At 41.7% G+C, this 22919-nt stretch overlaps 1 protein-coding gene across 2 annotated transcripts in view; it reads left to right on the top strand.

Annotated features, from left to right (window-relative positions):
- The window catches only part of FSTL4 (follistatin like 4), a 539950-nt gene that overhangs the window by 24342 nt on the left and 492689 nt on the right, over positions 1 to 22919 (top strand). For both annotated transcript variants that reach the window (XM_066278325.1, XM_066278326.1), the window contains exon 3: positions 19634 to 19667. In XM_066278325.1, the coding sequence (XP_066134422.1) occupies positions 19634 to 19667 (34 nt within the window). The remainder of the gene's footprint in view (positions 1 to 19633; positions 19668 to 22919) is intronic.

Genomic DNA, 22919 nt, shown 5'->3' on the forward strand with positions numbered 1-22919 from the left:
AAGTAGTACAACCATTATGGAAGAAAGTATGGTGGTTCCTCAAAAAACTGAAAATAGAACTACCTTATGACCCAGCAATCCCTCTACTGGGTATATACCCCAAGAACTCAGAAACATTGATACATAAAGACACATGCAGCCCCATGTTCATTGCAGCATTGTTCACAGTGGCCAGGACATGGAAACAACCAAAAAGCCTGTCAATAGATGACTGGATAAAGAAGATGTGGCACATATACACTATGGAATACTGCTCAGCCATAAGAAATGATGACATCGGATCATTTACAGCAAAATGGTGGGATCTTGATAACATTATACAAAGTGAAATAAGTAAATCAGAAAAAAACAGGTACTGCATTATTCCATATGTAGGTGGGACATAGAAGTGAGACTAAGAGACATTGGTAAGAGTGTGGTGGTTATGGGGGGAGGGGGGAGAGGGAGAAGGAAAGGGGGCGTGGGAGGGGTACAAAGAAAACTAGATAGAAGGTGACAGAAGACAATCTGACTTTGGGTGATGGGTATGCAACATAATTGAACGACAAGATAACCTGGACATGTTATCTTTGAATATATGTATCCTGATTTATTGATGTCGCCCCATTAAAAAAATAAAATTATTAAAAAATAAATAAATAAATAAAATGGAAATTTGTAAAAAAAAAAAAAAAGAAAAAAGGACTCGCACCTGTTTCTCCCTCAGGCCTGGCATGTCAACCTCAGTCGTAGCACTTGTCACTCAATGTTTCGCAGGGTGGCTTTTGGGATGGCAGGGTCCTCTTCTTGGTGGAACTATCCATCTGAATCCCCAGGGCCCAGGAGAGCTTGGTGCAAAGTAGGATGATCAGATACTATCTTTTACTATTCATTTTGTCACCAAATAGGAATTTAGACAAGGTGACTTGAGTTCCTAGGACTCTGTATAGAAGAAATCCCAGAGAGAGTCACCTGTCACTGTTTCAAATCTTGACAATGTTCTTATTGGATCAGATGAAATTTAAGAGAGTCCCCTGGGCCAAGTGTGTGGACATGTATAGAGTAGTCTTTGGGGCCTGCATGGCCCTGGCTGTCGCCTCTGTGTTCAGGTTGTGGCAGGTACACCAGAACCTCATCAACAAAAAGAACCCAGAGAACAAAGTGTAAACTCAGACAAATGCAGGATGTTCTGTTCATGCTTAGAATTTTCAGCATTGGCAGAAATAGCCTGTGACTCCAGGGAGGGTGGCTGCTCCCGGTCCTTATGAAGGGAGGAAGATCTGAGGGCAGTGGGAACAGTTCTCTTTGGAGATGTCATTATATAGGCGTAACACTTCTGATGACTTTTCTTGACATCATCTTCAGACAATTGGATTAAAAGTTTGTTTAAGCTGTTCTAGCATTTAAAGCTTGCTCTCAAGATAAAGAAAATGTAACTACTCTTTTCCTATTTATTTCCCTTTCTAGCCTTGCATTTAAAACTTGCTCAAACAACTTTCTCTGTCCTAAAGACCCCAGGTTTCTGGGGTTCTGCTGATGCTACATTTTGTGCATCCTTTCCAGGGAAAGCGACTTTCACGTGGGCATGCTGGGAGATGTCAGATGGGACAGGCCTGCCAGGTAGTTACTCTAATTGGAGTGCTTCTAAAAAAATGCCCCACGGTTCCTCCTCCACTCTCTTTTGTTTGGTTGTCATATATGCTGCTGTTTTCACTTCAGCATTTGGCTGTGAAGAATGGGATTCTCTGCCTTATGCCTGGGCATTCATCCCTGATGGTGTAGCTTAGGAGCGTGTCCGTGTGTCCCAAAGCATGGACCTTCTCAGGACACTGTTTACCTACCTATTCAATAATATGGATTTTGGGCTCTGGGATGTCTGAGGCAACAGGAATATCTGATGGTCTTAAATTTTAGTCATCAGGCCCTGGCCGGTTGGCTCAATAGTAGAACATCAGCCAAGCATGAGGAAGTCCCAGGTTCAGTTCCTGGCCAGGGCACACAGGAGAAGCGTTCATCTGCTTCTCCACCCCTCCCCCTCTTGCTTCTCTCTCTCTCTCTCTCTCTTCCTCTCCTGTTGCCATGGCTTGATGGGAGCGAGTTGGCCCCAGGTGCTGAGAACAGCTCCATGGCCTCCACCTCAGGCACTAAGAAGAGCTCAGTTGCTGAATGACAGAGCAACACTCCAGATGGACAGAGCATCACCCCCTAGTGGGCTTGCTGGGTGGATCCTGATTGGGGAGCATGTAGGTGTCCATCTCTCTGCCTCCCCTCCTTCACTGAATAAAAAATAAAATAAAATAAATCTTAGTCATCAACAGGCATCCATTGAGGGTCCAGCTCTGTGCTTGGCCTTGTCATGGGGCCAAGTGATTGAAGAGAAATAGGGTTTATGGTTCCATTCTGGGGGCTTAAGGACCAGTGGGCTGTGGGGCTGGGTGGGAGAATTGGAGGTGGGTGGAGCTAAGGAGTCTGAGTTAGCAGAAGGAATTACACAGCTCTGTTGATTGTTGATCTTTTCTAACCTGTGTTTAGTGATAAAATTAAGTTCTCAACTTTAGTCTAAAGGAAATTCAGTCTATTTTTTGGCTAATAAAGGAGGAAGCAGATCTTGCCTGCCCACCCTGGTCCCATTCTTCTGCCCCCTGTCCCAGAGCAGGGGCTTGTCCTATAGTTCAAGCACCTGTTTTGGAGTCCCATCTTGAGCTAGGTGTCCATCCTTGTCCAACTGGTTGTCCCTATTGGTTTGATAATTTTTAGGAATGAAAACATTTCTTTGCCCTTGCTGACTATAACAAAATTATCCGAGACTCAGGAAAATGTATAATAAAATTTAAAGCTAACCTTGTTCAAAACAACTGTTCCTGTGATATGAGAAAAGGTGGTCATGAGCCATGTTCTCTACAGGAAATTCCTGCACATGGACTGATGTCTCACCACGTAGTCATGAGAAAGAAGAGCTGCAAACAGAGCTTTAAGAAACCAGCTATACACTCACACATGGCGAGCAAGGAATATAGTACAAAACATATTTGTCTACAGTGTGGGCCCAACCATGGGTGGCATGAGTTTAGAGCAGAGAGGTGCGGAGTGGGAGGTGGGGTTGGGGAGGGTCTCTGGAGGTAGAGGGCTTTGGAGAGGGTGGCGGAGATCTGGGTGCATACAGTATTTAAGGAGGAGGAACCCTCCAAGTGTGGGTGTGGGCTGGAATAGGACCATATCTTGAAGGAGGGAAAAAAGAAGAGACTGGTGGGCTGGATATTCAGGCCTACTGGCAAAGTGATTCATCTGAGCCCTTTGGTGGCCAGGAGCAGAATTCTCTCCTGATATGTTCAGGAGGAAGGGGTCCTGGGCTCAGGGATCTCCCAGAATCCCCTGCAGGCTGCTGGTGGGCTCGGGGCACTGAGTCATCAGGCAGCCTGCTCCTCACCCCCTTCTTCCCATCCGCATCTTCTCCCACCTCCATTTCTTCACCTCTGGAGACCGGATTTCCACAATGCTGCAAATCTGATTCTGTGGTCCTCACCATGAAACATCAGCTTTGCTCTAGCGGTGGAACATCAGCCCCGTGGCCCTGGCCCTTTCCTCACATGAACCCCCTGCTCCAAGGCCCTGGACTACTCGGACAGTGTCTAGTCTCTGAGAACTCGATTGAAGAAGTGTCTGCTATGGCCCCATCCACAGGGAACAAGTCCGTATATGTGAGGTGGCATTTAGGGGCTCTGAGCAGAGGGGTGCAGGCCTAGGAGGTTCCAGTGAAGTGGGTGAGGCAGGGAGCCAGCCTCCAGCCCCTCCGGAAGCACTCAGAGCAGTGTGCGCTCAGATTTTTAGAAGTGGCATTTTATGGAGTCCACATTTCTGATCTTTAGAGCTGGCGTCGGGTAGGAGAGCCTACTTACGTGGTCTTAAGTCTTTGCTCTTCTGCTTTGCCGCCTACCTTCTTCTACTTGTCTCTCTTTGCCCTCCTCTGCCCTCCCCAGACAAACCTGGCCCATCTGTGGCTGGGCAGCTTGGAAGCACAGCTTATTCCTGTCTGGGTTTACCCAGAAGACCTGCTACTTGAGTCTCAGTGTCACCACCCTAATTCTCCCTCCCTCTTGGTGTCTGTGCTCCTGACACCCAGGCTGTGTCCACACCCTGCCCACCAAAACTGAGCAGGCTGTGTGGACATGGCTCTGTGACTCCAGAGTCACATATCTGGTGGCTGCAGGGAGTTCCTTAGTGCAGCAGCTTTGAGGTTTAGCTGGAATTGTTCTAGGGAAGAAAAAAGGGACTACATGGGAGGCGAGGGATGGCTTTACCAGATGTCTCTTCTCAAGGAGCTCGGCCCCCGGTGGAATCTAGTGAGCAATGCCACACTTGAGCTGTTGTGGGATAATTAGGCCAGTCATCATGGAAGGGAGACATGCTAGGTGCTCCACCTGGGGCTGAGCTCTGTTCCCAGCCAGGTGCAAAGTCTTGCTGCATTAGGAACTCATGTTTTCTGGATGTCTATTTATGTGTGACCAAGGCTTGGGAAGTGTTAGGGACCAGAGGACACCTCAAGGGTGGAGATGACAGGGAGGGTCACCTCTGGAGCTCAGGGCTGGGAGTCTGAATGCCACTTTTCATCCTTTCCTAACAGGAATAAGGATGAGATTCCTGATAGGAATTATGGTTTCTGATACAGAATTCTTTGAATTCCATAGCTATGAATGATGGTAACGTTAATAAACAGCTACCATTTTGTCAAAGCTTTAAGTAGATGCCTCCATTGACCTCTTTAAATGATTCTACAGAGCACCTCAAGGTGGTGGGAGAGTTGTGTGAGGTCTCATGTGTCTTAAGTGGTGGTGCTAGGGCTCGCATTGGGCTTCTGACTGTCCTGCTTATGCTTCTGACCACTGTGCTTTTACTTACCCCCCTCCATATTTTTAAGGGTAAGAAAAGGACATTTGATGACATTGAGCTTTGAAGACTAAATAGGACCTATCATGAGATAAGCCCTTGTCACCTCCCGGAGGGCAGCCTCCTGACTGTCCCTATGGGTGCAGGTGCAGCAGAGCACACTCTGCGGGAGGTAGGGGTGACTGAGACTGGCCTAGCTCCTGACCTGGCAGGGGCAGGCACTTCTCCAGCTGTGGAATGATGTTGGGTGTGGCTTGCACACCTCTCACTCTGTTCTCAGTGCCCTGAGTCTCATCTCATAGCTGGGCAAACTGCAGCTCGGTTAGTTCCCCACCTGAGGAGCAGGGGGAGGGCAGGGGAATCATTGGTTTTAATTGGAACTCTCGGATGGACCGGCCCCCAAGTGAATAGCAACCCTGCTATGCCAACTATTGGGTACATTTTTTTTTACTCCGTTATAAAAGAAAATTGAAAAAGAGCCTTATTGTGCCTTAAAGGCTTTTTAATTATATATAACCCACTTAATTTAAACTACTTTAAGTTCCATTTTTAATATAAGTTTTATAGTGGTACAATGAAAGTGCTTTCTAATTAAAGTGTGTTTGGGGATTTATCTCTCTGTGCAAAAGTGGGTGCTCATGGGAGCTCAGGCCAATTAGTTATTCAGACAACAATCAGAAGTTGCCAAGCACTGTGTGGGAAGTGTGGTGGCGAAGGGTCGTGGGAGTGAGGCTCCTGCGGGGGGCTGTGAGGATTGAAGGAGGAGGTCGTGGAGGGAGCAGCAAACAGAAGCTGTCACTGTGATGCTCACTGCTGTTCCTGGGGACACAACTGCTTTCACCACTTCTCACTGCTCGTGCCACAGCTTTGCAGTGGGAAGATAATGATGGGGGGGGCTGGCTTATTGGGCAGAAGGGGTGACTGAGCAAAGGAGGTCATACCCTGGGTGAGGAGCTGAGGAGTGTCTCGGGGACAGTCAAAGCAGTTGGCAGAGCAGCATGAGGCCTGACCAGAGTGCATCCCCAGAGCCAAGCCCAGAGGGACTGGAAGTGATGAGAGAGGGAGTGAAGAGGAGGCAGAGGACAGGCCCAGGAGGCAGGGAGCCCTGGAGGACAGAGGGATCACTGACCAAGCAGGAGGATCCAAGGGGAGGGGACCTGTTTCTGGACAAGATGAGAGATTTTGGTTGGGAAGCTTGGGTTGAAGGGTGTTTACCTGCCTCTTTGGGGGAAAGAGAGTATGCCAGTCATTGGGTATCAGCCACTCACATGTTTCGGCCTTATAGCTGTCAGATAGTGCCCAGCCCTGGCCTGCCGTCCACCTTCCCAGCTTGTACCCTGTCTTACCCACCACTGCGTCACGGTAACTGTGGAGCTTTCTGAATCATTATGTCTGATCACTTATATTTGTGACATCTGCCTGCTCCTACCCCAGCTACTCCATGTGCAAAAACAGGAATGAAAGTCAGACACAAGGAGAGTGCTGGAGGGGCAGCCTTTCTTCCGTTTTTGTCTTTTAATTTTTTAGATACTGGTTCTTCTAAATCTCATCTTAGCTTACAGCTGCCAGGAGAAAAAGGAGAGGCAGGTTTGAACATCATGTTAAGAAGGCTGATGTTACCTTTCATAGCCCTTTGGAAGGTTCCTGGAGTGTACAACGAATAACTAACGTGTAAACTTGTCCCCTTTCCTCCTGGGGGGCCATCTATCCTCCCCAAATACCCACAAGATGGTCTTGATTTTCTTTGGGCATGTGGTATGCTGGAACAGAGCCAGCACAGGGGAGACACTTGTTTGGCGGGACTAGTGGACACAAAGCTTAATGAGAAAGGCATCATTGGGTGTCCCTGTTTCTGTGAAACTTACCTAAAAAATGTCAAGTGTAGGAAGTCAGGCTTCAGTGACAGTTGGTGTGTTCCAGGAGTCTCGAGGAGAACCTCACTTGCCCAGTACTCTTGCAAGTAAAATTTAAAAATCAATCTGATTTTATTCTTGCAATACATTTGTTTAAGGTCTATACTATGCCAGGCCCTGTGCTGGGGTAAGACATGAATGAGACGTGGACTCCCATGGGGACACTCATACTGCTCTAGTAATGACTACCCAGTGTGCCACACACACACACACACACACACACACACACACACACACACACACACCCTGCTTGTTTGTCAAGTAGCTCTGCAAGTTGTAATGTGCTGGGCTTTACTGAGTCCTGCGGGTGTTGCTGGAGATGACTGTTAATGAAGTGGTTCTCAGGGTGCTGAGGCCCTCCGCTGCTCATTGTTAGGATAACCCTGTACACCGCGGTTGCTTGTGCTGAGGTTGAGATGTGGATTACTTTTCAAATCATAAAGTTAATTAGTTTTTAATTTGCTTATTTGTCAGAGATAAACCTAGAAAGTGCCCCTTTTTCCTTTGCAGGGCCTTAATCTGGCAATGTGTAGGCGATTATGTTCAACAAGGTGGAGTGATCAATTAGTCATTGACATTTATTCCATCAAATGTAATTTTAATGTTTACTTGTGTTGTTTCTTTGGTAGATTTGCCTTAAAATCAGAGTCAACTTTTTTTTTTTAATTGTAAATGAATAAGCTTTAACATAGAGCTTCAAATAATACCTAAAATTTAAAATCCCTAAATTTTCATATAATATTCCATTCATTCTTTCACTTTTCAAAAATGAGAAAATTAATACCAAATTGATCTTAATTTTTGAAGGCCTGGCTCATATCCTCATACTATCTTTTCTATGTGGTGTCTTAAAATCACCATTAATGTCCATCCTCATTAGAGTGGCACAACTTTCTCCTATACTGGCCACTCTGCTCCCCATCAGAAAGAGCTGGGAAGAATTGCTGGTGGGAGTCTGACCATATTTCTGATTCATCCTGGCTAGGATGTCTGGTTTGCCCATTTCACAGATGGGTAAATTGTGGTGGGCATTATCTGGGTGGCTCTGTTAGAGCTGCAGCTGGTGGAGCACTTCGGCCCAAATCAGGTAGGCTGTGAGGTCTTGTTCCACAGTATCCCGTGGGGACATAATGAAATTGATGTTTGTCATAAGTATGCCACAGGGAAGCTATTACTAGCTTCATAATAGTGATTTGTTTAAAAAGAAATGACCTGCACCTTAATCACAAAAAGGTTTTTGATATTTTTTCAGAATCATCTATACATGATCTCTCCCTTTTGACCTGAGAAACCTCCCTTTAAACTCTCCTGTCCTGTGTAAACACCAGTCTGCTTACACCAATCCATTTAGTACTAGATAGCGAATAGCAGGGTCACAGGTCTCACTCACTGTATCAGGTATACTTCAGAGCCCCAAGTGCTGGTGAAGGTTATTTCCTTTGTCTGTGTTGCCATGCCCAGCCCCAGCACTTCTGTTCATGGTCTCCTGAGAAGGGCAGCAAGGCCTCACCTGATTGGCCAGGTTGTAGGTGGGGCTGGCTGAGGGGCGGAAAGGTTCTGCCATGCCCAACTTCCTCTGCTACCTAAGCATCCTGGGGTTCAGTACTGACACGTGCGCCTCTCCAGCCCTTAATGTGCCCTTAAGGCATCACGCCAGTCTACCAGAGAGGGCACACTTCTCTCTTCCCCAGAGGGCTCTCAGGCTGTTCTCCGTGAGGCAGGAGGTGAACTCTGACCTCTTGACTGGGTGGCATTTCTCAAGAGCTGGCACCTCCTTGTTGGTATTTTCTTTGAACACTTGCCCACAAAACCTTTTTGTTAGCTGGATTATTCACTTGGCTCTCAAACTAGCCCTTGAGTATAAGGTTAATCCCCAACCCTTTCTTTATCTGGCTCTGAGGCCCAGCCATATGCTGGGAAGCCTAACAATGCGGATTTTTTTCCTGCTTTTGACTGAATGATACCAGTGAGATGAAGCATGCAACATGCTTGGTGTGTGCTCAATAAACAGAAACAGGGAGGGAGCACATTCTACATAAGGCATCACTTTATTTAGCTGTATCCTGTCAGTCCAGGTGAAGATTTTAATTGTAGAATGGTATCTTGCTAGCAAAAATGAAAGTGGTTGGAATCATGTTTTTAAAATTCAAATGAATGAATGAAAAACTGTAAGAAAGGTTGTTAAAGAAGGATTAGTTTTAAGAGCATCAGCTATGAAAAACTTAGAATTTAGATGTCAGAATTTCAGTATTGACTCATTCTGTTAGCAAAGCGTCCATCTCTACTGTACCCAATGGTTGATAAACTGAACACATGGGCTTCCTTTGGTAGCTTCTTCAGGCAGTTGGGGCTAGGGCACTCAGAAGAAGAGGGTGTCGTGTGGCTGGTCCTGGGCTCACCATCAGGACACTGGCCAGAGCAAAGGGCTGGCAGTTCCCCACCTGAGCAGGTTGTGCCCCATTTGTGCCAGGCTCACCTCTGCTTTGTCTACAAAGACGTGGCCATGTCAACCTTCTTTCAGCTTAGTTTTCCTGGCATTATCTTCTTAGGAGTGGGTACATTTTGTCCCCACTTCCTTACCCACGGGGCCATCATTTGCTCAGAAGCCACTGAATCCCTAATATTTCCAGTGACAGACTGAGACTTGCCCTCTCACCAAGGATGGCTGGCTACACAAACAAGGAGGTGTGACTGCGGCCTGTGCGTGGGCTCCACCACCCTCTCCTGAGCCCCCCCCCCCAAGGCCAGAGCACACCGAACGGAAGGAAGAAGGACCAGGAGGGGAGCTGGGGCTCCTCGCTCATGCCTCTTCAGCAGCTCTCAAACTGATTTTTTGGTAGCTGAGAGTCTGCAATAGATTTTTGTATTATAAAAAATATTACTCAGCACTCACATTATATTGATCCAAAAATAAAGATTATGCAGTTCAACTGCACAGTAAAATACAGCTTTATGGAATGGTAATTTTTTACTTAAGTTCTTCTACATTTTAGTGGAAGATAATGGATTCAGGAAGGGTACAATGAGGAATAAGGCTGTTGTATTGTATTGGTTAAATGACATTTAAAATGATTTGGCTGTCAAATTCATGGAAAGGTTATGAACAGTGAATGAAAAATCTAAAATCAGTTCCCTACTTTAAGAAAGTGTGATTTATACCATAATAAAATTAGATTTTTAGTTAAAGAAATTTAGTCATTAAGTAATGCCTATGCACCAACTCCCATTACAACCATCTTGTTTGTAGCTTCTGCAGCAAATAAGTTTTTCCTTGGGCAATGCGTCCAGGGCCTGGGTGTCATTTCTGTCAATGAATTTTGTTCAGTTCTGCTGTAGCTTTTAGGGGGATGATTTTCAAGTACCAGAAAGACAGATTTTTATTTAGCCTCAATAATTGGCAGAGCCATTGAACTCATTTGCCTCTCCCAAATGACCTTACTATCTCTCTCCCTTAGTTCTTTCTCTTCATTGGTGACAATCGTGAAGATGACAGCCAACATGGAGACAGCGGTGTGCCAGCTGTTGTGCTCAGCATGGTACAGGCTGATCATTATTGCAATTAACCTTCACAGCTGCTCTCTCATGGCCTTATTTTACAGGTGAGCAAAGAGAGGCTCAAAAAGGTAAGCTAATTCACCAAAGGTGGCAGGGGAGCAGCTGTCAGGAATAAGCCAAGATCCAGCCTGAACTTCTGATGTGACTATTGGGTACTTTGTCCTATTGTACTTTTCAACTTTTGTTGGAAGCATATCTACTATATAAGAAGGGGCACACATGTTAAGTGTACAGCTTAATGAATTTTTACAAGATGAACACACCCATGTAACCACCACCAAGAATTTAGAACACAATTTAGAACACTGCCAGCACCCCAGAAACTACCTCTGTGTCTCCTCTGTCATTATCCTCCCAAAAGTGACCACTAATCTATCACCAGAGATTGCTTTTGCTTGTTTCTGAAATTTATATAAAACCCTATAATCCTGGCCGGATACTTTCAATGGTTAGAGCATCATCCTGATGTGCAGAGGTTACAGGCTCAATCCCTGGGGGTACATACAGGAACGGATCGATTTTTCTTTCTCTCCCTTCCTTTCTCTAAAATCAATAAATAATTTTTAAAAACCCTCTATACATTGTACTCTTTTGTGTCTGCCTTCTTTCTCTCAGTATTATGTCTGTGAGATTTGTCTGAGTTGCTGCAGTCTGTCCTTCTGCATTGCTGTGAAGTTGTCTGTTGTATGGCTATGCCAATCTTTATCCATTCTATCACTGGTGGATGTTTGGGTTGTTTCCTATTCTTGGCTATCACAGATTGTGCTGCAATCAGCATTCTCGTCCATGTGATTTTGAGCTCATGTGAATGTCCTCATGTTGGATATTTACCTAGCAGAGGAATTGTTGAGTCAGGAAGATGGAACTTGCACTATTTATTTTGATGGAATTTAAGATAGGAAATTAAAGGGTTAATAATTAAAAAAGATGAGGAGGGCATATGAGGGATAAATGGAGAAGGATGAAGATTTGACTTGAGGGGGTGGTGAACACACAATATAGTGTACAATAATATGTCTAGAATTGAGCGCCTGAAACCTGTATAATTATGTAAACCAGTGTCACCCCAATAAATTTTTAAAAAGCCAAAAAAGGAGCCACTTAAGATAACCAGGAGCAATAATACAGGAAAGAGCTCCTAACTCCAGGGAAGGAGCCCCACACAGAACAATGAGGCTCCGAACCATGTGGAGAGTCCTACAGGTGCAGGTCCCTCTAAGCGTATAAAAATTATGGTTGCTCACACTCCTGGAAACATTTAGCATTACTAGGTTTTTAATGTTACCGTATTTCCCATGTATAAGACATACCCTTTTCCAAAAAATTTGGGGTCTAAAAACTGTGTGCGTCTTTCTTATACAGTGGTTGTAGATTTTTTTTTACTTGTGTTTCCCGCTTTTTTGTGCTTATTGTCTTTTTTTAAAATTTCGGGCTCTAAAATTAAGGTGCGTCTTATAAATGGGAGCACCTTATATATGGGGAAATAAGGTGTCTTCTCTATGGTGTATAGCAGTATTCCATGGTAGTTCTAACTCATGAAGTTTCTTTTCGAGCCTTTTGTTATTTCTATGTCTTATCTATTTGCCAAAGTATTTTTTCATTTCTGAATGAGTGCTTTGTATATATTGCAAATATGTTCCCTTCATGGCTCAACTATTCTCCATCTTAATTGAATCTTTTAATAAACAGAAGTCTTCATTTAAATAAAGTCTAGTACATCATTCTTCTTCATAATGGTGCTGCTGTTCACATCCCATTTAAGATATTCTCACCTACTTAAAGGTCATGAACATATTCTCTTGTGGTATCTTCTAGAAACATTTTTTTTTTTTACCTTTTACATTTATATCTGCAGTCCATCTGGAAATGATTTTATGTATGTTGTAAAGTGGGAGGTTGAGGTTCATGTTTTTCTGCACAGACATCTAGTTGACCCAGCACTGTCTACTGAAAAAGCCATCTTTCCCCCATTGTGTTACATTAACACCTCTGAGTTGTCATAAACTCAAACACTGGATATGTGTGGTTTTTTGCTCAACTTTGAATTCTGGATGTTTTAAATTTTTTTCTTGATCAGCTTTCTTAGGAATCTATCAATCTTTATTAATCTTTTCAAAGAACTAACTTTTGGCTTTACATTTTTGTGGCATAATATTTTTTCTTCTATTGATTTCTGCTCTTATCATATTTCTTCTACCTTTTGTGGACTTACATTGTCCTCTTCCTAGCTTTCAGAAATGGATGTTTAGGCCATCAATTCCTAGCCATTATTTTTTCTAACATGTATTTAAGGCTATAATTTCCTGCTAAGCACTGCTTTAGCCACATCCCACAATTTCTTAAATGCTATAATTCAGTCATTATTCATTTCAAAATATCTTCTCATTTCCTTTGTGATTTTCTTTAGGAAATTATGCAATATACTTCTAGATTCATGGGTCAGATATTTTAAAATATTTTCTATAGTTCTCTGTTATTAATTTCTAATTGAATTTCACTACAGTCAGAAAACTATGTCACAAAAATTAGGGGATATTTCAAAATGAATATGAAGCAATAAAAAAAGAAGCATTTGACTTTTTTTATTAAACAAGAATATCAGAAAAGCAAATGACAAGTCAAAGAAAGTTGTTCGATTATGCAAATGAGATAGAAAACCAACTTTTATTTCATTGGTGAAAATCCACTATACAGAAGGCTGAAAGTATTGGAGTATCTGCACGTTCATATTCATTTTGAAAAATTCCCTAATTTTTTTGTGAGCAGTATATTTTAGTTCTCCAAGAATTACTCCTGTAGAAGGTATTATTGTGCTGTGTTAAGCAGCCAAATTAGATTTATTCATTTTTAACCCTTCCTGGTGTTTTTTGTTCCTTCATGTATAATTATGCATTTGTCTGAAAATTTTCCTGTTGTTCAAAGTGTTCCCTTTTGTTGCTCTTTTTGATAATCTGCTGGCAAAGTGTTCTCTCAGCATTTGTCTAAATATGTCTTTACTTTTACCTTATGAATATTTATATTTTCATTGAGCATATATTTCAAGTTTTTTTCAAAATTTAAAAGATATTATTCTGTTGTTTTCTGGATCTATTGTTTTCCCCTGAAAATTCAGCCATCAGCCTATTATGGCTCCTTTGTAAGTAATATATCCTCTTCACACCCACTGCCACCCTATGGATGTTTTAGATTTTTCTTCTCTTTGAATATTCAATGATTTTTTGAGTACTTGTTTATGGTTTTCTCTGTATTTATCTTCTTTGGAGATTGTAGAGCTTCCTAAATCTCTGGCTTGATGCTTTTCATCAATTTTGGAGAATTCTCAACCAGTACTTTTTTTTTTTTTTTTGTATTTTTCTGAAGTGCGAAGCAGGGAGGCAGAGAGACAGACTCCTCACAGACTCCTCTGGATGTGCCCAACCAGAATCTACCTGGCAAGCCCACTAGGGGGCAATGCTCTACCCATCTAGGGCATTGCTCTGTTGCAACTGGAGCCATTCTAGTGTTTGAGGTGGAAGCCATGGAGCCATCCTCAGTACCCAAGCCAACTCAGCTCCAATGGATCCCTGGATGCTGGAGCAGAAGAGAGAAACAGAGAGAGAGGAGAGAGGGAAGAGTGGAGAAATAGATGGGCACTTCTCCTTGTGCCCTGGCCAGAAATCAAACCTGGGACTTCCACATGCTGGTCTGATGCTCTATCACTGAGCCAACTGACCAAGACTCAACCAGTATTTCTTCAAATATTGATTCTACTTAATTTCCCCTCTCCTTTCACCATGAAACTTCACTTACATGCTTGTTAGATCTTTTCACCATGTGCCATAATGTATCTCAGACTCTTCTGTATGTTTTATTATTATTTTTATACATTTTATTATTTAATTCTCCATTTTAGATCTTTAATCTGGTTATTTTCTACTGATTGAGCTTCCATCTTACTATTCTTCTCTTTAGTTATGTTTAGAATGATGTTAAATTTATCTGTTAAGTTCTTTTAGTTATTTAATTTTCAATTCTAAAATTTCTACTTGATTCTTATTTTAATACATTCAAATTTCATGGTAAATTTAGCATATTTTCATGAACATATTAGCCATAGTTATTCTGAAGCTTCTGTCTGATAAATCGAAAATCTGGATAACCTGTGGTTCTGTATATGCTGTCTATTTTATTGGATTTTAGTCATTTAATGCCATCTCCTGCAATGCCTATTAATATTGGATTGGATACTGGACATTATATATAAAAAATTGTTAAGTCTGTGGGTAATTTACTGTCTTCCAAAGAGAATTTGCTTTTCTTTGATCTACTCAGGAATAGAAGTTCCTTGAAAGTATATGACCTTAATTGAATGTCAGCTACATTTACCAGGGCCAGTCTTTTCTGAAAAGCCTGATTTTTGTCCCCACAGCATCATGATATTGTCAAAATCTATACTTTTTTTTTTTAGCTTATTTGAAGCTAAATTTTTTTCTCTTTTTTCTCAACCTTGTGCCTTTTATGTGCAGCTCAGGCATTACCATAAACTCAAGAGGAATGATATCTGTTTACAGAATATTGGGCTCACTTCTTTCTGGTTTCTTTTCCAGGGTTTTAGACTCTCAAGTTCTGGCTGCTTCAGGAGCCCCAACCCACATACCCCCAACTCATTGAGACATTTTTAAAGCTCTGAAACATCACTTTCTGTTTGGCTTTTACACAAAACTGTAAATGTCCCAAAGGAAAAGTGTGGCAGTAAATATGAAGCTCGCTTCAGTGGACTTTTCTTCTGTCCAAATATCAGCTCAAGTTTGGGCTGTTTTTGTTGCTCTTAACATACCTTCAAATAGCTTTTGTTCTTTTGATTGTTCAGAATTTAAGAATCCTCTTAAACAACCTTTCTAGCTTTTTTTAACAGGAGAATTGGCTTAATATAAGCTATTCTTTTATAGCCTGAAGAAGAAATCTATCTCATCTAGTTTTCACATTATCTTTATGAATTAAATAAAGCTGGAATGTTATATGCATAAACTTTGGAATCAGACTTTGGGATTTTTTTTTTAATTTTTATTTATTTTTTATTTATTCATTTTTAGAGAGGAGAGAGAGAGGGAGAGAGAGAGACAGAGAGGGAGAGAGAAGAGAGAGAGAAGGGGAGGAGCTGGAAGCATCAACTCCCATATGTGCCTTGACCAGGCAAGCCCAGGGTTTCGAACCGGCAACCTCAGCATTTCCAGGTCGACGCTTTTCCACTGCGCCACCACAGGTCAGGCGGGATTTTTTTTTAAAGCAGACTTTGGAATTTAAACTTAGCTGGCCACTGACCAAAATGTGATAACTTGGACAAGTTTTAACCTTTCTGACCTACTTTCTCTCTTTTTAATAACCATCTGGGAAATGAAATTCAAGAAACCTTTAAAGATCAGATAATACCACTTTACTTAAATGATTCAGAGCATAATAAAAGGAAAATTTCCAAATTCATTTTATAAAACTGGTGTCATTTTAATTCCTAAAGCTGAGAAAAATAGCACCTAAAAATTATAGACCACTCTCACTTAATTCAAGAGCATATTTAAAATAGTAGAAAACTGGCCCTGGACAGTTGGCTCAGTGGATAGAGTGTCTGCCCAGTGTGCAGACTTCCCGGGTTCAAACCCCAGTCAGGGCACACATGAGAAGTGATCATTCTGTTCTCTTCCCCTCCCTATCCCCCTCCTCTCGCTCCTCCCTTTTCATAGCCAATGGCTTGATTGGTCCAAGCATCAGCCCCAGACAGGGATTGACAGGTGGATCCCTGTTGGTTACATGTGGGAGTCTCTCTCTATCTCCCCTCCTCTAACCTAAAATAAATAAATAAATAAAATAATTATAGGAAACACAATCCAGCAAATCTTTTTAAAAATACACAGTGATATATGTATATTTTCCTAAGCCATAAAAGAATAAAGTATTGCCATTTGCAACAACATGGCTGGATCTTGCAGGTATTATGCTAAGGAACTAAGTCAGACAGAAAAGGACAAAAACCATGTAATTTCACTCTTACGTGTAATATAAAACAAAACACAACAAACAAACAAAAGAAACAACAACAAACTCATAGATACAACAACAGATTGGCGGTTACCAGAGAGGTATGGAGTTGGGAGAAGGGTGAAATGAGTATATGGTGGTGAAGGAAACTACTAGACTTTTGGTGGTGAGCACACAATAAAGTATACAGATATCGAATTATAATAATCTACACTTGAAATTTATATGTTATTAACCAATGTTATCTCAATACAAATATAAAGAAAGAAAAGGAAGAATTATTTTTAAAAGGAAGAAAAAGCATATTCCAGAAATATTGGGATGATTGAATGCTATGAAATCTACTGGATAAGCCATCAAATTAATAGCACTAAGCAGAAATATACCCTATGATCATTTCCATAGATGCAGAAAATCTCTTTGATAAAATTCAACAGACACTTATTTTATTTTCCCAACAAATGTGCAGTGAGCATCCATTCCATGTGTTGCTGCGGGTGCATGGGTGAGGAGGATACTGGTCCCTTGGCAGCTCACAGCCCAGTGGAGGAAGAGCCAATGAATAAGAAGGAGACATGCCAGACCATTTTTTGTCAAAACATTTATTTTTAAAAATGCATGGATTTTATTAATATAATATACATACCTTGGGTCAAAATCTAACCTTTTACTTAATAGGCAAACACTAAACATTTTCTTCTTAAAATCAGAAACAAGACCAGGTTTTTGCCCACTGTGTCCACAGTATTTAATGTTAAATTGAGGAATTAGCTAAAGCGATAAAACAAGAGAAAATAACTAGAGACATAGGAAATGGAAAGAAAAATATAATCATGGCTACTTACAGATTATATAAATGGAATCCCCAAATAATCAGTGGAAAAACTATTACGAACAATAAGTCAAGTGGCTGGTTATAAAATCAACGTATAAAAATCTATTTCCATCTTATATACAAACAAAAACAAGTTAGAAGATATAACAAAAGAGAAATTCCATTTATGATAATGAGATACATAAAAAAAGAAATATTCAAAATACAGGGAAATGATAAAATATTCTTGAAAGGAAATAAAGTAGACTTGAACCAATTATTTAAAATACCATGTTGCTAGATAAGAAGATATAACATTATACTGTTAGCTTTCCCTAGGTTAATTTACAAGTTTTATGCAGTTGCGATAAAACATCCATAAAGTTTTTTTCTAGAGCCATGCAAGTTGATTATTAATTTTCCCTATTCCACAATTACTAGTTATTCTGTGGAACAGGGAGCTAAGGAGCAGTGTGGGAGGGAACTGGTTTGCTTTACGCATGAAGTGCTTTGGGGTTTTCATCTCATGCACTCAGCACTGCCTGTGCTCCCTCTCTGAACCCGGAGTTGAAAGTGTTCCTTCCAGAACCAGCATTCTGGAAGCTCATTGGTTCGTTCCTCTGTGCTGATGGGCTGCTGGCCTATAACACTATCTTCCACTGGCCTCCACTCAGGGTTTTGACTCATCCCAGAGGACGCAGTCAGAGAGTATAATTAGGGAAGGACAAACTTTTTAGTGCCTCCTCTGTTTCCTCTCTGATATTGCTTCCCCCTCCTGACCCCGACAGATGTTAGCTAGACAAGAATGCTAAGGTATAAAAGACAACGTCACTTGTTTAAACAGTGCTGGCGTTGAATGGTCTTCTAGGTCATGATAGTGAAGAGCTGGCCCAAGTTTGGTGTTTAATTATTTTATTTTTTTGACAGAGACAGAGATAGAGAGCCAGAGAGAGGTACAGATAGAGACAGACAGACAAGAAGGGAGAGATATGAGAAGCATCAGCTCTTCATTGCAGTTCTTAGTCTTTGTTGCGGTTCCTTACTTGCTCATTGATTGCTTTCTCATATGTGGCTTGACCAGGGGGGCAACAGCAGAGCGAGTGACCCCTGGCTCAAGCCAGTGACCTTGGGCTCAAGCCATTGACCTTGGGCTCAAGCCAGCGAGCTTGGGCTTCAAGCCAGTGACGTTGGGCTCAATCCAGCAACCTCTGGGCTCAAGCCAGTGACCATGGAGTCATGTCTATGATCCCACACTCAAGCCAGCAGCCCTGCACTCAAGCTGGTGAGCCCATGCTCAAGCCGGCAACCTTGGGGTTTCAAACCTGGGTCCTCACAACCCAGTCTGATGCTCTGTTCATTGCGCCACCGCCTGGTCAGGCACAAGTTTGGTGTTTTACCTTCTTGTCTTCAGTTGATAGCATGGACTTTCAGCTTCCTCTCAAATTTGGATTTTTATCCTAAACTGGTCATTTATAATGAATTATTGATACTTTTTATTAGTTAAGAAATGTATGTTTTCAGCCTTTCACCCCTATTACTTCTCGCTGGGTCTTTTCCTGCTTCCTGGGAATACCCTGTACTCTCTCCCCTCCTACTTTTTCTTAAGCCATTCTTTCCTTGTGGTGTGCCCTCCCACCCTTCTTCCTGGCTGAAAGCCAGCTCATTCTTCAGTGCTGTTTTCAAAGGTTCTTTTAAAAATGCTTTTCCAGCTGAAAGTGAATATTAGTGGTGTTTATCTAGGAAAAGCCACCCCTTTATTTTTCAGTAATTTGTGTTTGTTCTGTAGCCTCCTGTTCAACTGTGAATATCTTCCATGCAGTAACTCTGTGATATACCTGTGTAATTTCTAAAACACTTGCTTATTGTCTAGTGTATAGAAGGAAGATGAGATTGAATTAAGAAAAACCAAGGGTTTAATTAGTCAATGACGTGGAGTGGCTATCCATATTGTCCATTAGATCCTATTCTTTGGGAACTACTGAGTTGAGCATAATTAATCACAGATCATGCCAGTGACCTACACAGGAGCTCTTCATTGTGCCACCTCTAGTTGACACAGGATGCCAGTTGGATAACACTGGCTGTGTCTACTTATGTTTTTCCCCAGACCTTTCAAGCATGTGCAGGCTAGGTGGAGGGTGGGGCATTGACCTGGAACAAAGTCTTCCACTAGGTACCAGCCCAGATGCTGCATAAAGATGACCAGGATAGATAGCTTTGCTCATTTAAAAATTGCATGTTTAACAATATTTTCCCCTAGGTCCCAAGGCAACAAGTTGTTTATATTTACAGATGTGTGTTTATGTGTGTGTGTGTGTGTGTGTTAAGAGTTTAAGACCCAGAAGTGCTGAATGTCATGTTCTTATGACATTGTTCGTCTTTCTGTGAATAAATGGCTAATAAAAGGTGAGCTGTTTGCAAATAACTGTACACATGAATTATTCTTCAAAAACATAAAGCCTTTCTTTTCTTGCAGGAATCCAGAAGCTTTAAAGTCACAAGAAGAGAAGGTAGGAAAAATGCATTCATACCCATTTTATTCTGTGTTGACATCTGGAAGCAGTTTCTTGAAGCTCAGATGAGCTTCAGACTGTGGGAAGCCTGTTTTTGAAATTTCATGTGGGTTTTTCTGCATGCTGTTTGGCACTTGGCTCCTAGGGAATGCGAGAACTGAGGGCCAGGTTTGCCTGTCAGGACTGTCTTCACTGTTAGAGGTGGGATCTGGGGAGCTGGCTCATTGATGATCATGATTACAGTATTTTTCAAAAAGCCCCATTTTTTTGAGTGAAGCTTGATATAATTATTTAGTTTTTTCTGGAAAAAACAGCATCAACAATAAAAAAAATGGTTTATGGTTTGAGGTATTTCAATATCTTGGAAAAGATGCCACTGTAAAAAATATTTCTGATTAGATTTTTACAGCTTTAGCTAAGCTAAAATAGAAATAACCAATCAATTTTCCTGTTGAAAACAATTCCATGGTGTTCTATTTTCCCTGCCATAGTTCACCTAGCACATTGGGTTTTTGATCTCTGAGATAAGTATATGGGTGGTACTTTCTGAAATCTTTTAGTGGAAATTAAAGCTTCCCTTCCTGACCTTTGGTAATACCTAGTTTCTAATATGAGGATGATTGGTATAATTTATGGAATCATCGTCAGTCAATCCTTAATTGAAGGAATGGGAAGATGAAGTCAGGAACCAAAGTGAGATTCTTGGTCTAGAATCTGGCCTTTGGTTTTCGTTTTAACCACATTCTTCTCTGTGGCAATGTTTCCAAGAAGACTGGCAATATTTAAAATGTGAGCAAATTTCACATTGACTCCTAAATCTAACATATTTTGTCCTTATGTTTATTTATTACTTTATGCACCCCAATGAAAGACATAGAATGGCCATGTTATCAAAGGGTGTTTCTAGAGCTTGGAGACCTAAACTTTGCATGCTATCTACATTGGTGGACTAATTGAATGGGTTGCTTGTTGCTGTCTGTGGTGCTGGAATGTAGGATTCAAAGGATGTATTGTAGCTAACCTGGCTGTAGGATGCACTTCTGGTTTCCTTTCCCATTTGCTATATTGTCTTTAGTTTTGGACTCCATATCCTCTGAATTGCAGCCACAGGGTAAACTTCATTATTTGAGTATCAAACTAAATTAAATATTAGATTAGGAAGCGATGACCATGTAATTTGAAGAGAAATAGCCACAAGGAGAGAAGGTGACATAAACTTTGGTTTTAAATACAATTCTATTCATGTAAGTATTCCTGAGTGTGAATGGTTGGAATTGATTTGCATTATGAAATTATACTGTTTTGGAATCTTGCTGTCCTTATGTTAGAAATGTTTCTAAATAGTAAGACTGCTGGAGTATAAGAGAACAATGTGTATTTTTCTCAAAGACAGAAGAAGGTCTAGAATACTGAGGCTGCCCAAGGAGGAGCAAAGGCATGGTCAGGCTGGGCTCTACTCACCCATGACCTCCTCCTATCTTGAAGCAGCAGCCATCACAACCAGCTGACCAGCATTTGCTTTGGGTTTGTACTGGCAAATTTGTTTTGACATCACATAAACTATTTTCTTCCTATTGTGAACTGCTGTCTTTATTGCTTGTTTCTGTCAAAGTTGAATGTCTGAGAGTTCCTGAAATAGTCCAGTGCCTTCATGTCAATGCTTATAACTTGGCAGGAGGGAGAACAGGACCTTGCAGTTTGGGTGCCAAGTATTTCTATGTCTGAGAACTCACTGTCTTGGGAAGTGGGGTTGTTCATCTTCTCCAGAACAATGTATGGGTATACAAATAATGGAAGCACTGTGAATATTGTAATACATAATTATTCCTTCAAACACAAGACATTATTGTCTACTCACAAATACTTAAGGTTGGTGCCTTAGCTTTGACTTGACTTGGAACTGAAAGAGGAGCAAATAAGTCACACTCTGAATGTTTCTGCTCAGTTTACCAGGCCCAGGGGCTCTGGCGAGGACTGGAGAGGTAGCCTTTGGGCCACAAAACCCAATATTTTTGTGTTTTTGTTTTGCGTTGTCTTAACACTGCACCTGACTTGGGTATGTCAGCTACATCCAGGGCTCAGTGCTACAATTGGATGACCAACTGTAACTTCACACTGTATGACTTTTGGAAATGCTTCACTAGGTCTGTGAAGCAAGAGGGCAAATATTAGTAGTATAAATGGAGTTCAGGCTAAATCACTGTGGGGTGGAAGTTTGTTAGGGTGACATGCACAAACAGTGTGCCTTAGACCTGCTCTCTGCTTTGCTTCCCACTGTGGTCCTCCTAGTTATGGGTCCAGTGCTGTGGTCCCCAGACTGCAGCCCTGCTATCTTGCCTCTGGCCTGACTCACATTATTCTTACAGCCTGCATGCTCTTTGTCCCTGGTCTTCATCAAGTGCTACCTCTCCCTCATCCCTCCTAACTCTGTATCTTAAAGAATTTAGCTTACTTTACCTTATCCGAGAGGAAAGGGCTCCTATTAGGTGATTCACTTCCTGATTTCTGACTTTCAATCTCTAGAACTGTAAGAAATTAATTTCTCTTGTTTAAACCACCAGTTTGTGAAACTTTGTCACAGTAGCCCTATGAACCTCATACACTGGGCCAGTGCTGGACTCAGTATTGAGCTAATTTTGTCATTGTTGACGTTTTTACGGTAGAACCTCTCAGGTCATGAAGATGCTAAGTATGACTCTCAGCACAGATGTAATAGGCAGCATTTCCCAAACTTAGTTTTCCATGGCATCTCTTTTTTTTTTCTTAGTGGGACTTCCAAGGGCAATGCCAGGACAGGTTCGGTGGTTATAACAATAATCACTTTTCAGTTGTTCTGGAGTTTCCAGAGACCTTTCACATTCTTTAGCTCCTGTGATCCTCAGCAACTACAATGTAAGCAGAGCAGATAGCACTTTGCACATAAGACTCCTTCCTTCCTGTCCATCTAATGTGAGTAGGAACAAGGGCTCCCTTTGATGCATTGATCCTCTATCTAATGGGGGTGGTGGCTTAAATGACTTGGTCTTGCATTACAGCATCCAAAGTCATCTGTATCTGCATGTCCACTCCCAAGCCCAGGTGGCCAAGAGAGACCCTTATAAGAAAACTTCCTGGGGGAGCTTTGTTCCCAAGTTAGCTCTGTGGGAAGGATTCTCAGGGGAATCTGGGGGGAAATATAGTATCAGAGCTGTGGCAGGACTGAAAGACCAGTAGGATGTCTTTTGGAAAAGACTCATGCTTTCCCACCTC

This window comes from Saccopteryx bilineata, chromosome 4, assembly GCF_036850765.1.
Source record: "Saccopteryx bilineata isolate mSacBil1 chromosome 4, mSacBil1_pri_phased_curated, whole genome shotgun sequence".
Classification (NCBI taxonomy): Eukaryota; Metazoa; Chordata; class Mammalia; order Chiroptera; family Emballonuridae; genus Saccopteryx; species Saccopteryx bilineata.